The sequence below is a fragment of the Pelmatolapia mariae genome, linkage group LG13 (assembly GCF_036321145.2).
Source record: "Pelmatolapia mariae isolate MD_Pm_ZW linkage group LG13, Pm_UMD_F_2, whole genome shotgun sequence".
NCBI lineage: Eukaryota > Metazoa > Chordata > Actinopteri > Cichliformes > Cichlidae > Pelmatolapia > Pelmatolapia mariae.
The window spans coordinates 10,716,413-10,731,036 of NC_086238.1; the positions used below are offsets into that span (position 1 = coordinate 10,716,413).

A 14,624-nucleotide genomic window follows, 5' to 3' on the forward strand; every position below is an offset into this window, starting at 1 on the left:
GGCTACCTAATTTTTTTTGTTTTGTTTTACAGCCAGTAAAAATGTAGACGTTGTTAAACAGGAAAAAATATAACGAACTGCTTAAACACGTATCATTATATATTATATTTCACACCATCACACCAACCCTTGCTCTTTTCCTCTAGCCACCCAGCTCCATTTTCACTATTCTTCCTCTGTGAATGTCCAAATCATGTCAGCCTTACTTCTCTACGTTTTTCTCCAAACAGCTGTCTCTGAATCTCACCTCATCTGGTCAATTCCAATGAAAATCTCGGCATCTTCAGGTCTAGCACCTCTAGCTCCATCTCCTACCGCTCTGCTACCATTTTCAAACAAGCTGCATGTCTGACTTAAGCACTTAAACATTTTGAAGCTACTTTCAGTGCCTCCCTTATTCACGGGGAGTCACTGAGGCAGGTGATTTGATCTAGCACATTTTTACATTGAATGTTCTTCCTGACACATTGCTTGTACACACTAGCATTGATGTAACTTAATATTGACCATGAACACCACAAATGTACCAATCACTGAAATAGGAAAATCTGCCTTAGTTGCCCATGATTGAGGATGATTCAGTCCCTAAAATGCATCTAAAGGATGGAGGAATGAGAAAGATTATTGGAAGAGACATACTCAAATGGTATACGAGGGGAGCAGGACTGTTTAAAGAACTTGTCCTTTTTTTATTCCTACATTTTTTAGTTATTTAAGGTGATCTAACTTTTTCAAAAAGATCAAATATCTTTTCACGTTTGTGCCACGTTGTGAAAAGGATTACAAGCCACCCTGTTACAAAATATAAATTTTACAGTGGTTGAGAGAGGCAGGGTGGAGTGGGTGCAACAGTGTCATGGACCTCCAAAATTTAACAGCAAGTATTTGGTATTGTGGCTTCATTAACTCTAAGGAATGAGGCTCAGGCTGCAATAGAAAGATGTATGCTTTTTTTCATATTCAAGCTCTAATATCTATAAACCATTCAGCAAGGTGGGCTAATATGGACAGGTTTAAGGATTATATGATTTGCATTAGGAGCTGTAAACGAAATATCCACCCCCACTTGTAAAACTTTGGTTTCTAAGGCTTCAAAATATGTCTTACAAGATCATATGTCTCAAATGTACTGGTGATTTCAAGCATCATAATTGAAGATATCAACCCTGGAAAATGTGAAGGACTTTTAATCTGTTTTCCTCCCCCATGTTGCATTAAACTCTTTGCTTTGATGCATGTGTGGACAATGTTATACAAAAGCTTCATTTCCTGAGTAGCTTTTTTTTCTAGGACATAACACCAGCAAATTAAAGGTCATAATAAACATCAGATTTCAAATAGTGAACTTTAATGTAATGAAGTTATTACATTAGACCACATAAATTCAGGTTACATATAAACTGTTATCCTACCTCAGTTCAATTAATAATTGTAGCCTCAGTATCTCGTATTTCATTTACAGATTACTGTACTTGCCGGTGGATCATTTTATCAAAACGTCCCTCTAAACAGTCTTAACCAATGCCACACACGTTCAAATATCTCCATCTTTCAAAATATACAGTATTTATAATAAATAAAAACACACCATTTACAGTGAACCTTCTGTAAACAGACATACAGTTAATGATCTCTACCTGGCAACTGGGTGAATACAGTATGTACAGAACTCTTAACAGTATACAGTATAGTAGGTAATTTTCTGTTCCTCAGTATTATGATTTAGAACAGTAATATGTGGAAACACTACAGTGCTGTGTATATAACAAAGTCTATGAGTGGGTCGGCTGGGGAACTTTCTCATCTTGCAATTTGCGCTCCACTTCTGAGAAAACCTTTGCACTGATTTCATCCACTTCATCTTCCACCTGGAAAAAAGAAGAATGTACAAATTATTTTTATATAAAAGTGATATTTTTATGATTTTCTTTTTTTAAAAACCAAGCTAACCAAGCTTGCAACTGAGCTTTGGAAAACCCATCAGCTGTAAAATGAATGCTTCCTACTGAATATTGTGGGGGCCCCACCTTGTATGGCAAGAATAGCTCTGAAGGTGTAGTGCAAATGTGTGTATGTAAAAGTAACATCCACATGGACCCAGGGTTTCCCTAAAATATTTCCTAATCACAATTCCTCCGCTAGCTTGCCTTCTTCATATTGATATAGTGCATCCTGGTGGTATGAAGCCTGACCTAAAGGAAAACATGATTCATCAAACCACACCACGCTCCTCTCTTGGTTCCATGATCGATTTCTGATCTTCACGTGTCCTCTGTAGGCAAATGCAAATGTGTATGTAGATCAACACAGGCGCTCTAACTGGTCTGTGGATACTGTACACAGCCCACATGCAACAAGCTGCATTACTCCCTTCTTTAATAGCCAGCAATAACATTTCAGTATTTATGCTCCAGTAGCTTATAATGGGAAACCAAAAAATTAACGTTTAAAATAATGAGACCAGCAAAGGCTTAAACTATTTTTCTACTTTTGAAAGAAAAATTGGATAGGAGTAATAGAAAAACAGCTCATTTCTAAAGGGACGAACAAATGAATAATGCAAAACCACTCTAGAAGAGTCCAAGACTAAAAATATGAAGCAGAAATGATCTTAATAAGTCCACTTTAAAGTGACAGCAGAATTTTCTGTATGTGATGACTTATTTATCCAAACAAGAGTTTCTCAAACTTGATATCAGAAGAGTTTACACAAAAACACAAGTTATCCCAGAACAGCTCTGTAGATTATCACCTGTTCCACTTTGTCCACTTCAGGGATGTAAAACTGCATCATGTTCTGGATCCCATTTTTCAGTGTGACTGTAGAACTGGGACAACCTGTGCAGGAACCAACCAGCTTCAGCTTGACTACTCCGTTCTCAAAACCCTTAAAGATGACATCACCTCCATCCTCCTGCACTGTAGGTCTTGTGATTAAGCGCGATCGTATCAATTGGTACAGAACAGGACAGAGAAACAGAGAGATTAAGACCGTTATCTCAGCACAACTATCTCTTAGAACACTAACAACATCTTTTTTTGTGAACGTGAGTGAAGCAATAAAGTATTATGTTACCGTGCCATAAATACTTTCTGAAGTGCAACTGTGGTTTACTTAAGCAGCTCTCAACAGTACTGAGAAATCGCTACCTGATTCTGGTGTCCAGAAGCTCCTTTATGATACAAACAATATCATCATCATCTTCAGAATGACCTAAAGTAAAGAGAAATGTAAAACATGAAAATATTTACACAATTTCAAGTCAAAAACTTGCATGTTTTCACACTGTACACTCACTGCTTTCATGGTGCACTGCTCCAGTTGTTATCGGCTCACCACTCTCAAAGAACTTAGCAATGGCCTCCAGAGCATGACGCTTAATGTCCGTCCACTCAACATCCTCGTCCGTCTGATAGGAAAACAAACATCTCATGTATTATATGATTAGACTATAACTACAAAGACAAACTGTAAGAGGACATTAAATACTTACTTTAGTGACAGTAATGAAGTCGGGGCCAAAGAACACACTCTGTACTCCTTCAATTTCAAAGAGGTCTCTGAGAGAAACACATTATCATGTTCAGTAAGAAATAAAAAAACATAACATGAAACAATGAAGTCCTTTTAGTCTGTTTTGTGATTACAAATCAGACTCAGGATTAGACTAAAAGTATCAGCAAAGAAAAAAAACATCCTGAAAATGTGCAAAGGAACCCGGTGTGTCTCTCCTCATGAATCCACTGAGGACCAAAATGTTATTTTCAAGGTGTACATCTGTCACGTCAACTGTACGTATTATTCAGCCAAGCAACCCCATCATGATCAGAACTGAAGACACCATAAGCATAAAAGCAAAAGAGATATCCTCACACTCAAACCTATGACCCACAGGGAATTCTTTTTTTATTAACATGACATGAATGCATTGAAATTGTAAATGTACAGACTCTCATTTTTCATATCTGCCTGCAAGCAAGCACTTAATAAGAATAACATATACACTCATGATCGCTTTAATTGGTGCACCTGTGCAACTGTCCATTATGCAAATATCTAAACATCCAATCACATAGCAGTAACTCCACTTATTTAAGCATATTCACATAGTTAAGATGAGCTGCTGATGTTCTAACCAAGCATCAGAATAATGCCTTTGAACATCATGACTTTGAATGTGGCATGGTTGCTGGTGCAAGACGAGCTGGTTTAAATATTTCAGCAACTGTTTATCTCAGAGGTCTCAAACTCAAATGAGCTGTGGGCCACTGCTGGCACTGTCATCTCATTGGAGAGCCACTTTAGTGTTCAAGTAGTATAAAAAACAAACAAACAAGAAAACGCCCACAAATATAAAATGTAGTATTTTGTTTGTTTTTTAAAACTTGAAATATTGTATAACAAGACAAAACCGCAAACGTGAAAGCAATTTTTCCCCTCACTCTTAACTAACTGAAGCCTTTTATTGAACCGCCAAATAAACAAATTGGCACTCTCTTTCTGGCCAGATACGTGGCAGCACTCCTGATATAATTTTGTTCGTATTTAACAAAATAAAAATGCAGACATAAGTGTACTCATTAGTTTTTGACTGCTAGTGAATACGGTTTTCTTTACAAATAACTCTCTCACTGAACTAACACAGCCAATCCCTCAACGTATTTGTACTGTGACGTGGGCCGTGAGTTTGCAACGCCTGGTTTATCTGCTGGGATTTTCCTGCACAACCGTGTCTTTTGTTTATCGAGAATGGTAAAAAAGAGAGAGAGAAAATAGCCAGTGAGTGACAAACTGCTTAACGCTGACAGGAAGGCTACACAGGCTCAAACCTGCCCCCCAGGAAACTGAGACTACGATTTGCATGAGCTCAGCAAAACTGGACAATAGTAAATTGTAAAAAATTGATCTGATGAGTCTTGATTTCTGTGACATTCAGATGGTAGGGCCATTAATTAGTATAAACAACATGAAACCATAGATCCATCCTGCCTTATATTAACGGTTCAGGTTGTTCGAGGTATAATTTTGTGGGGGATATTCTCTTGAAACACTCCTGAGTTCCAACTGGGAATAATTTAAATACCACAGCTCACCTGAGTCTTGTTGCTAAGCATGTCCATCCCTTTATGACTACAGGGATGATTCAGGGAAGCCAACAAGGTCTAACCTAGTACTAGCACAGTGTACCTTATGAAGTGATCATACAGTATATTCTTCTTGTTTTAGTGCTAGCCCAAATCTGCTTACACATGCCTCCCAAGGCTTCAGATGTGTTTGAAGTACATCACTAAATCTGACACACAACCTGGCTAAAGAAGAACATCCAGCTGAGCTTGGAGAAGGAAAGTCAAGCGTTCCACTTCCTAGGACGGGTTTACCGGGAAGAAACTTCAGGCTTCTGGGGTTCGGTGTATCTTGAGTCTGGATGGACAGGTGTCTTACTGTAAGACATTACATAACCATCAGCTCACGCGATAACATAATGCAGTGAACGTATGGAAGGTTTTCAAACTTCTAAAACAGTTTCTCACTTGGGAATTGTGTGGCTCCTATCCCGAGGTGAGGCTGGACTCTTCTGAAGCTCTGAGTCGGGGACAGTGAGTGGTATGAACGTCTGGTTTGCTGTGGAAACCTTGAAGCACAAAGAACACATTAGACCTTATATCCCCTCAACTCATTCATTTATTGAGGCAGGATATAAACGGGTGGCGTTGTTATGCATGGAATAACCTTTTCACTAACAATGAAGTTTTACTATGCTAACTAGCTAGCGGCCGTGTGCCAGCTACCACGTGATTTTCACAGTGAAAACAACTAACTAACTAACACTAGACTAAACTACTTTCTTCCACAGCTCCAACCACACCTAGGCGGGTGAGTTAGCCTGGAGACAAAGCTTTGTCCCATTTATTTTGCTAGCTAGCTATGTAGCTGGCTAACAGCTAATTTCTGTCTCAAATGCAGAGAGCGTCGCAATACTCGTCTATGCTTTACACAGACTCATCATATAGGTATTACAGTACGGTGGATCAACGCTGGGGATATTTCAAACCTAAAGTGAGCCGTATTTCTTGTCCGTAAAAGCTGCTGAAGACCCCATCTCATGCGCGCCGCCATTTTGTTTGTTTTGAAAATGAGGACCCCACGCGGCAGACAGACAGACGGCACGCTGTGCTGCCACGTCTTTTCTCTTTGGCACCTCCACAATAAGTATAACGCCCTAAAACTTCTCTTTCGGCTACACAGGCTCTCAAAAATGTGGTGGCCTCCCCAAACCCCGATCCTCTCCTGAAAGAGTATTGCGTTTCCCATACCTCACCGTGTAATTGAGTTGAAACAACGTTACTAAGAACACAGATTACAGCTATAAATTAAAAGAAATCTTTTCTCCGAAGAGATGAGTGACCATTTCTCCTTTGAGGATTTACATTATTCCGAAATATAAAAGAAATATCTGCTTCTGACACTGATTTTTCATTTGCCCTGTGATCAAGTGTTGTGGATTTATTAGATCATCCATGTGCAATGCTTTAGGGAGGCTAACCAATAACTTTCAAAAGTTTAAAAATGAAGCATGATTGGTTGCTTTTTCCAAAACAGGTGAAGAAAGGACTTAGATCATTAAATGATTTTCACTCCAGTGATCCACAACAAAATATATTGATAATCAAATATAAATATAAGTGTTGGATTTACAATTTAAATGCATTCTAAAAGAGCAGCCTGTAATTCAGTTGTTGAGTAAATGTATACTGTGCTGTGCAAAGAGTCTTGAGTCACCGCTCATTTTATCATTTGTTAGGAAAACAGGAAACAGGTGCAGCAATTTACTGAAACATGTGCAAACACGTAGAAACACAGTAAAGGAGACAAAAGGTAGTTTGTACAATTCTAACTAGCTTGAAAATCAATATTTGCTATGATTACCTTTATTTTCCAACACAGCCTTGTCATCTCTTTAAGTAGTCTTCATGAATAGTTGCCTAGAATTCTTGAAGCACATTTAAAGCTCTTCGTTTGACGCTAGCTGCCGTTTGTTCTGTTCCCTGTCTGTTTTTTTTTCCGTTCCCCTCAATGCTTCAGTGATGTTTAGTCAAGTCAAGTGGCTTTATTATCATTTCAACCATGTGCAGTGGTACAGTATACAGAGAAGCAAGACGTTCCTTCAAGACCATGGTGCTACATATAACATATAACAGGCAATCAACACAAGACTACATAACGTGCAAGTGTGCAAAATTAAACTAAACAAAACCCCTCAAAATTGGTGTTGGCTCCAGGAAGGCCATGATAGTCTTTGTGTGTGTGTTTTTCCTGTTAGGCTATGCTTTACTGCACTAGTAGTGTGTTTGGGATCATTGTCAAGCAGACAGGTGGTATTGCACGGTGGATCAAAATCTGATGGTATTTCTCTGTTTTGACAAGTTTTCTGACACCACTGGGTGAAATTTAGCTACAAACCATTACAGGGGACCCACTGTGTTTAACAGACGGCTGTAGACGCTCACTGCTGTACCTCGTTCCTGACCTCTTCCCTGCATATTGATGATGATTTCAAACAAAAAGTTGGATTCATCAGTCCATAAGACCTTTTGCCACTTTCTTGTATAATTTGGCACATCTCAGCCTTTTCCCAGTGTTTGGGTTGTTCAAGATTTTTGCACAGTACTTTATGTGGGGAATGTAGAAAACAAATATTGGATATTTTCCTCCAAAATGTAGTAGAGAATAAATGTTATGTAGTATAAAAGAGACTACATCACAGACACACACACACACACATGTACAGTACAAGTACCTGAAATTCACATTTATTGAAATGACTGTACAGGGTGCACGTAGCCACCTTCCGTCACTACCTGACAGGAAAAACAAGACACGGGGCTTAAAGCATTCCAAGCTTGTCTAATGTAATAATCCTACCAGCCATTCATTGGAAAATTCTCATGAATTCAAATCTGTGCAAAACTCCAAACATTTACTGTTTGAGTTGATATTTAATACCTGTCAAACAGAGCAGTAGCTGGCTTCACAAGGACTATAGAAGGGAGACCGTCGACAAAACAAATAATGTGACAAGAAGACCAACCCTGTGTTTCATAATATTTGTTGTAACACAGCAAGGTGGTGCCCTGAAGGAGTGGCAGAGACAGTCTGCCTTAAAAGGGAGGTAGTCCTCTGGATGGAGGAAGACTAAACTAACTACAGCAGTGCAAACGTCTGCTCAAAGGACTTGAAGTTAGGATTTTTTGGGGTTTTTTTTTTGTTCTAGCACTGATTGTATATAATGCTGACTGCATGAGGCTTCTATAAACCCCCCAAAGAGGCTTGACACTGAGTATTTTTAAGACAGCTGGACCTCTGGAATCCGTCTCTTTGCTGCTTGTCATTATCATCATCCAGACATGGGGTTCTGGATTATTTTCCCCATCTGTCTTTCCCTGGTGTCCTTCATTGGAACATGGAGTGTGTAAGTTTACTACAGATTCACTGTTTGTTTTTTGACATTTACACTGTCATAAAGCTGTGGGAACGTTTTTAAACATGTCATTTTTACTCAGTCATAACAATGCTCTTTCTATGTGAAACTAGTAAACACAGTTTATTCATATCTGAATGTTTTTCCCGATAACGTCACACCACGTACTTGATAGTCGAGCTTAGTACATGAACCGCATTTTCCTGCCACTTTCAGAAATCAGTGGGATTTCTGAAATGCTGATAACATTTGGCCATGAAGAGGAAGTAAAGAAAATGGCATCATATTATTTTCACTGCTTTTCACAATCTTTTATTGTACTGTTTTATCGGCACATCGTCTGTGGAAACAGTCGTCGACGTCAGAGCAGCTTCTAAATGTAAAGGCACGCCAGAACTCACCTGCTTTGGAGTTTGAAAATATGTGAACCGGCTAGTTCTGTTTGCAGGGTGTGAACTGCGTCTGTCACTAAGTTCAAAAAAGAAAATCTTGTTGAACAAACGGCTTTAACGACTGAGTCACACCAAACTGAAAATGTGCTTGGCATTGATGCTCACATGCTGTGACACTTCCTTCATTCCGCTTTGTTATCCATGCAGTGAACAATAAAGTGCTATTCACTTTATTCATGGAAAAGTGGGCCATAATACAAAGCAGCCAGTTTCTGGTTTGATGTTTGCAGATTCTTAACAGTTTTTCTTTTGTTTCATATTTCCAGATACGGGCTAGCTTTCTCCAACAATCATGTGTGCGCCCTCACTGACTGGTGACTTTTTAAATCATCCTCATTTTGTTTTAAATATGACCCAGTGTTTATTTAATAATGCAGCCTCTAAAATGGCATTAACTTGTTCGCAGGGGTAACGGCAACTACTGCAGGGCTAATCATACTGATGCTGGATGCTGCTGGGTTCCTACAATAAGGTAAAAGAAGACTAAATGCACCCGTTCATTTTCCTTCTTCCTTGGAATGAAATATTGAGACAGAATGAAACAAACTAAATATGTTATTTCAGCTCAAGTGGAACATATCCGCCAGAAAATTCACTTTTTACAGCCACAGTCAACGCCGGATCCTTCATGTGTGAGTTTACCTGCTAAATGCCTAAACCATTATACACACATTCATTGAGGGATGTGTGTCACACCAACTGCGATCTCTTCTTTAGTTTTGCTGTTCTGCATATTCCACCATGCCCATATTATGGAGAGGCACTCAAGTCAGTCCATGATGAGTAAATTTGCACTGGTCTTCGGTTTGATTGCAGCCATGGGGGCATTCGCAGCCGGAAATTGCAACGTAAGTGCCGAACGTCATACTGCGGCGATGTTTCTGCAGGGTTAAATTGTTTCAGATCAAAAGGAGAATTTCTGTTTGCGCTTGTGTTAAAACAGCAAATAAAGGTGGGTACCTTGCAGCTTTATGCCATCTGTAATGAGAGCCCAAGCACACTAAAGTGCCATTTATGCTTGGGTTATAGTGTTTTTTTAGTGTGTTAAAGGGCAAATATGACACTCTGCTGCGTGATCTGTAGTGTTGTACTGCACTTACATGTAGTGACAAAACTATTCTAGAAAAATCAGTTAGTGAAGCAGGAATGAAAGGAAACCAGTTATAATTTAAACAAAGGGTTTAAGGACATTTACCACCCAAATACTTGCAAAGTGTTTCAAATCATAAACCTGTTAGGCGACATCGCATTTTTCACTGCACACTGCCTGACAGTTCTCCCTCACATGCCAACACCTTTCGCAATCTTCATACAATCTTAGTCTTGATTTAAACAGCCTGCTATTATTCTGATCGCTGGATTTGATGCTGAATGTCCTCCACAGCCGTTTCACGTGTCACTCCTCCACTACCTCGGGGCTGCCATCAGTTTCATGTGCGCGTGCTTCTACACGGCCCTTCTCACCGTGCTGACAGGGAAGTGTGCCCTCTCTGGATATGAAAAGGTTCTCTACCCACTGCGAATCATCTCCACTGTGATTCAAGTAATTGTGACCGTCATCTGTATCCTTTCACAAATCATGGAGCCAACTTTTTTTTTTTTGGATTGTTGTTGTTTCTTAAGCCATACCCATCGACCTTGTGGCTGGTTAAGCACGCAGGTTAATAGTAAACTTTTGATGGGTTAATTTGGTGTTCCTTTAAACAAGGGATTTCAGCAGCTAACTCTAGAACTAATGCATGAGTTATAACACACTGGGACATATTTGGATCCGGTCAGCTCCTGTGTTTACCAAGTGGGACCGGCCACAGAAGTCCACATGACAGAAGCAGATACACATTAATGACCTTTTTTAGTGAATTATTAACCATAGCTTTCCTTTCCTTTTCCTTCTAGCTTTACATTTGTCCTCAACCTTGTTGATCTATGGGATCAGATGCACAGCAATGAAACATTAGACACCTCATTTAGCATTTAGCAGAGATTCGCTGATTGGGGTGGCTGTAGCTCAGGTAGAGCAGGTCATCAACTGATTGGAAGGTTAGTGGTTTGATCCCTGGCTGCTCTAGCCTGCATGTCAATTACCCTTGGGAAAGATACTAAGCCAAGGCTGCCCTCTGATGCATCCATGGGAGTATGAATGTGTGTGAATGTTAGCTACAAGGCATTTAAGCATAGGAAAAAGGTGTTTGTGTGAATGGGTGAATGAGGCATGTTGCATGAAGCTCTTCGAGTACAGAAGAGCACTATTTAACATCAGGAATACAGAATCTATTGACTGTGCAGAGTTTTTCTTTCCTCACTTTTATAACTTACTTTTATGGGTTTCCTATATATTTTTTTTACGTATGGTTAGTTGCTGATATCAGTCTGCAGTGATTGGGGAAGTTATTCTTTCTTTTTTTATGTGACAACATTCATGAGGTTTATAATAAAACTGATTGCTGTGCTGTGTGTCCGTATGAGAACAATAGCCAAAGCCGAATGGTTACTGAATGTAACTTCAGTTCTATGAGTAAAGGTCAAACGTGTCTCATTGGTTGCAAAGGGTGGTTAGATTGTTGAGCAGATTTAAGTTGTGGTTGCCATGAGTATGTGCTAACTCTGCCCCTGATGTATGCACACAATAGTCAGGTGTGGGAGAACTCCAGGAAGAGCTGGCCCATGCAGCTGATTCATGCTCATCCAATAAGAGTGTATTTAATCCCAAATTAGCCCAGATTAATGATAGAAACACAGTTTCGCCTCATATAGCTATGTTCTTTTGTCAAAGAAATGTGTAAGCTCTATGTCCTCCGTAGCTTTAACCATCAGTAGACCAATGAAACACCCTTAACCCAGAACCTTCAGATACTGTCTTGTTCGCTCAGAGCGAGTACTTCTACATTCACCTGTCTGCTGTCTTTGAGTGGATGCTGAGTATGAACCTGGAGCTGTTTGAGCTCAGCTACGCCGTGGAATTTTTCTTCTTCTCGTCCTATATGCTCTCGAATCTGTTGAACAAACGAGAGGAGGAAAAGCCTTTGATGATGTCCTGATATAAGGCTGCCAGGATCCAGCTGAAAGATGGAGAAAGTGAGGATGCTACAAGTAGGACATCTGTTACTACAGTGGCTGGATCGTGGCTGAAGGACCAATAGTGTTTTGTTTTGTTTTTTCCTAGTCTTTTCTTGGATGGATTTATTTCTGCTGTCTTCTTTACTAATTTTTTTCCATATTTATTGAACCAAACGAACAAACATACCAGCTGGATTGTATCTCACGCAGATGCCCCATCTACAGAACAGCTTACAAGAGGTGTTTTGTTGTGCAATCATTTTTGTAAGGATTTCTTATCAGACACACAAAAAAAATGAAACATTTGTAAAAAAAAAAAAAAAAAAAAAAAATCTCACAGATCAAGTTTTGTGTTAGCTGACAGCTCTTCCATAACCCTTTGGGATGTAATGCTCTCACACAAGGAAGTCATGCCACTGTGCTGATAAACATATCTGCGTTTGGAGCTAAAAGGGTGGAGGACTTTTATTTACACCCTTTTAAACAATTAAAGTCTCCATGACGCTATAAGATCCTGTTTGACTGGATGATTAACTTGAACGACAGTAAAAATAATAGGCGTCATCAGCCGCAGCTGGCCTAGCGATAGATCAATGGACATTACAAGCAATCTTGGCTACATACACTTAAGGTGATGTTGTCAGTACCCTTTCCATTCCAGAGATTTTCACTGTGGTCTGTTCGATGTATTTCAGTGTATGTGTGCTTTAGAGGAAAAGCTGGAGTAGTGATTTATAAATTGTAAAGTTAAAAAGGAAATAGTTAGTTTCATGCCTCACATTAATACAGTATTTTGAACCAGTTTGTTTGCTTGAGATATATGCATCAGTGGCTTCTATTGTTTGATTCCACTCTTGATCAGTTGCCAGCACATAGTTGGAAAATGTTGATGTCATACAGCACCAGTCACTCAGTTTGGTAACCTGAATAACCACAGAGTCTCTCAGCTGGCTTGGGAACATCTGTGTGTCCTCCAGAATGAGCTGAAGCAAGTGGCCGAGGAAAGGGAGGTCTGGGATTTTCTGCTCCCTGTGACCCAGACACTGATGAGCATCGAAACATTTACAGGTGTATAGTTGAATCGTCACTTTTCAAAGTTTATAAAGTAGCTAAAAGGTATTTTGAAATTTTTCTGACCAGATCTGGTCACACTAAGTTCAATTCAATGCATTTATATAGCACTCTTCACAGGATAAAAACCCAACAGTGCTTCACAGTGATATAACAACAGATACACATAAAAAACAGCACAAACGTGTGAGACATGTTAACAATGCTGAGGTATTCTGACATTTTTCTATTCAAATTAAAAATAAAAAACTTAAAAAAAATGTGCATTTTTCTAAACTTTCATTAGAATGTAAAAGTTAAATATACTTCCATCTCTTTTGAAAAGCTGAAATGTGTTTTTATGGCTTCATGCATTTTCCCCCCCTCTTCCAGATTCTGTCATTTTAGCTGCTCTTCAGTTTGGGTGCATCTGTAAATTGTTCTGCTCGCAAAAAAGAAAGCCAACAACTTGAATCCAGCTGTGACAAAAACACAGCATCACTTCATACATTTCTCCTCTGTGTGAAACTGAAAAATAACTTCCTCAGAATATACTGCTGCTACTTTTTTTTTGTGGTAGTTTCAATCATTTTCAACAAATCTGCAAAGCTCGTGTCACTTTTAACTTTTCCTCATGAGTATGACATTAGCCCGAGCTGCTTCTCACTATAGCACTTACTAAAAAGTCAGATTTTTGTTCCCAGGAGTTGGTAAATACCACAAATGGTAGTCAAAACGGAATTTTAAAAATGAGCTTAGTGTTTAAGAAAGCAAGTTTGCCAACTTTAAAAACCTCAATAAAACGAAACAACACGGTTCTGGTTTTAATGCAAAGCACTTAAACTTTACTTGAAAGAAGGTAATATACATCCTGGAATTACAGATAATAAAGATACATTATGAGCAAAATCATTTCACAATGAATATCATCTTTCTTTCGCAACAACCAAGAGAGGAGTGCGACATTATCTACAGTTTTTGTTAGGAAGAAAACAGTGAAAAGCACACCTAATTCTGTCGGCATCTTTACTGTATGGTACACTGTAAAAAATGTCATCTATATGCAGTAGTCCACATTATTAACCTTAACAAAAAAAAAGAAAAAAAAGAACAATTTGAAAAAACACGAGCTTCATGGTTGTCTTTCAACTAAGTAACTGCAATGCATACATTATAAATAAATGTAAAGGGAAGAGAAAAAAAAAGTCGAGGAAAAAAACCAAAACAAAACCTACAAGCAATATCCCACAATTCCAGCATGGCTGAAACAACAAGTGGCCTTAATCCAAACCCTATACTTTGGAGTGTGACCACAGCTTTTACAAACCTTTAAGATACTGTAGATTATTTAAGCTGGTGCGTCTGAAAGCCTGGCTCATGCTCAACACTTGTGGATAAATCAAGTTAAAATTGCCCTTAAAATTTGTTCTGTATGAGGACGAGTTGCCTGCCTTCTTTTTCCTGTGAGGTGAGAAACACTTTTTGTAAAGAGTGAGAACTCAGCATGAGAGAAACACAAGGCCCTATAGTTAAGTCTTTCTTTTTTAATTAAACAACTCAAGCCATTAAGTATTGGAAAAAAAAG

General features: G+C 38.9%; 2 protein-coding genes across 2 annotated transcripts; one reads left to right on the forward strand and one right to left on the reverse strand.

Annotated features, from left to right (window-relative positions):
• Window positions 1-1,331: 1,331 nt before the first annotated feature.
• On the reverse strand, window positions 1,332-6,177 carry zgc:110319 (uncharacterized protein LOC796111 homolog). Its single transcript, XM_063492061.1, has 8 exons — window positions 6,054-6,177; window positions 5,533-5,633; window positions 5,307-5,442; window positions 3,495-3,561; window positions 3,299-3,410; window positions 3,151-3,214; window positions 2,753-2,927; window positions 1,332-1,868 (listed from the first exon to the last, which is right to left on the reverse strand). Exons 1-8 carry the CDS (start codon window positions 6,116-6,118, stop codon window positions 1,773-1,775), a joined length of 816 nt encoding a protein of 271 aa, XP_063348131.1. The 5' UTR covers window positions 6,119-6,177; the 3' UTR covers window positions 1,332-1,772.
• A 1,709-nt stretch (window positions 6,178-7,886) lies between these two features.
• Window positions 7,887-12,221, forward strand: si:dkey-228d14.5 (uncharacterized protein LOC796266 homolog). Its single transcript, XM_063491785.1, has 7 exons — window positions 7,887-8,471; window positions 9,199-9,246; window positions 9,339-9,404; window positions 9,497-9,564; window positions 9,650-9,780; window positions 10,317-10,494; window positions 11,783-12,221. The coding sequence occupies exons 1-7, from the start codon at window positions 8,407-8,409 to the stop codon at window positions 11,968-11,970; spliced, it is 744 nt and encodes a 247-aa protein (XP_063347855.1). The 5' UTR covers window positions 7,887-8,406; the 3' UTR covers window positions 11,971-12,221.
• The last annotated feature ends 2,403 nt before the right edge of the window (window positions 12,222-14,624 follow it).

Bases quoted from the DNA above. Each gene is read 5' to 3' on its own strand.
- zgc:110319 (XM_063492061.1), bottom strand. From the start codon at position 6,118: ATGGCGGCGCGCATGAGATGGGGTCTTCAGCAGCTTTTACGGACAAGA. The intron at 3,215-3,298 runs GTGAGTGTACAG...TCTTTACTTTAG, and splicing joins AGCAGTGCACCATGAAAGCA to GTCATTCTGAAGATGATGAT. The intron at 1,869-2,752 runs GTGATAATCTAC...TCTTTTTTCCAG, and splicing joins AAGTGGACAAAGTGGAACAG to GTGGAAGATGAAGTGGATGA.
- si:dkey-228d14.5 (XM_063491785.1), top strand. From the start codon at position 8,407: ATGGGGTTCTGGATTATTTTCCCCATCTGTCTTTCCCTGGTGTCCTTC. The intron at 9,247-9,338 runs GTGACTTTTTAA...ACTTGTTCGCAG, and splicing joins GTGTGCGCCCTCACTGACTG to GGGTAACGGCAACTACTGCA. The intron at 9,405-9,496 runs GTAAAAGAAGAC...ATGTTATTTCAG, and splicing joins TGCTGGGTTCCTACAATAAG to CTCAAGTGGAACATATCCGC.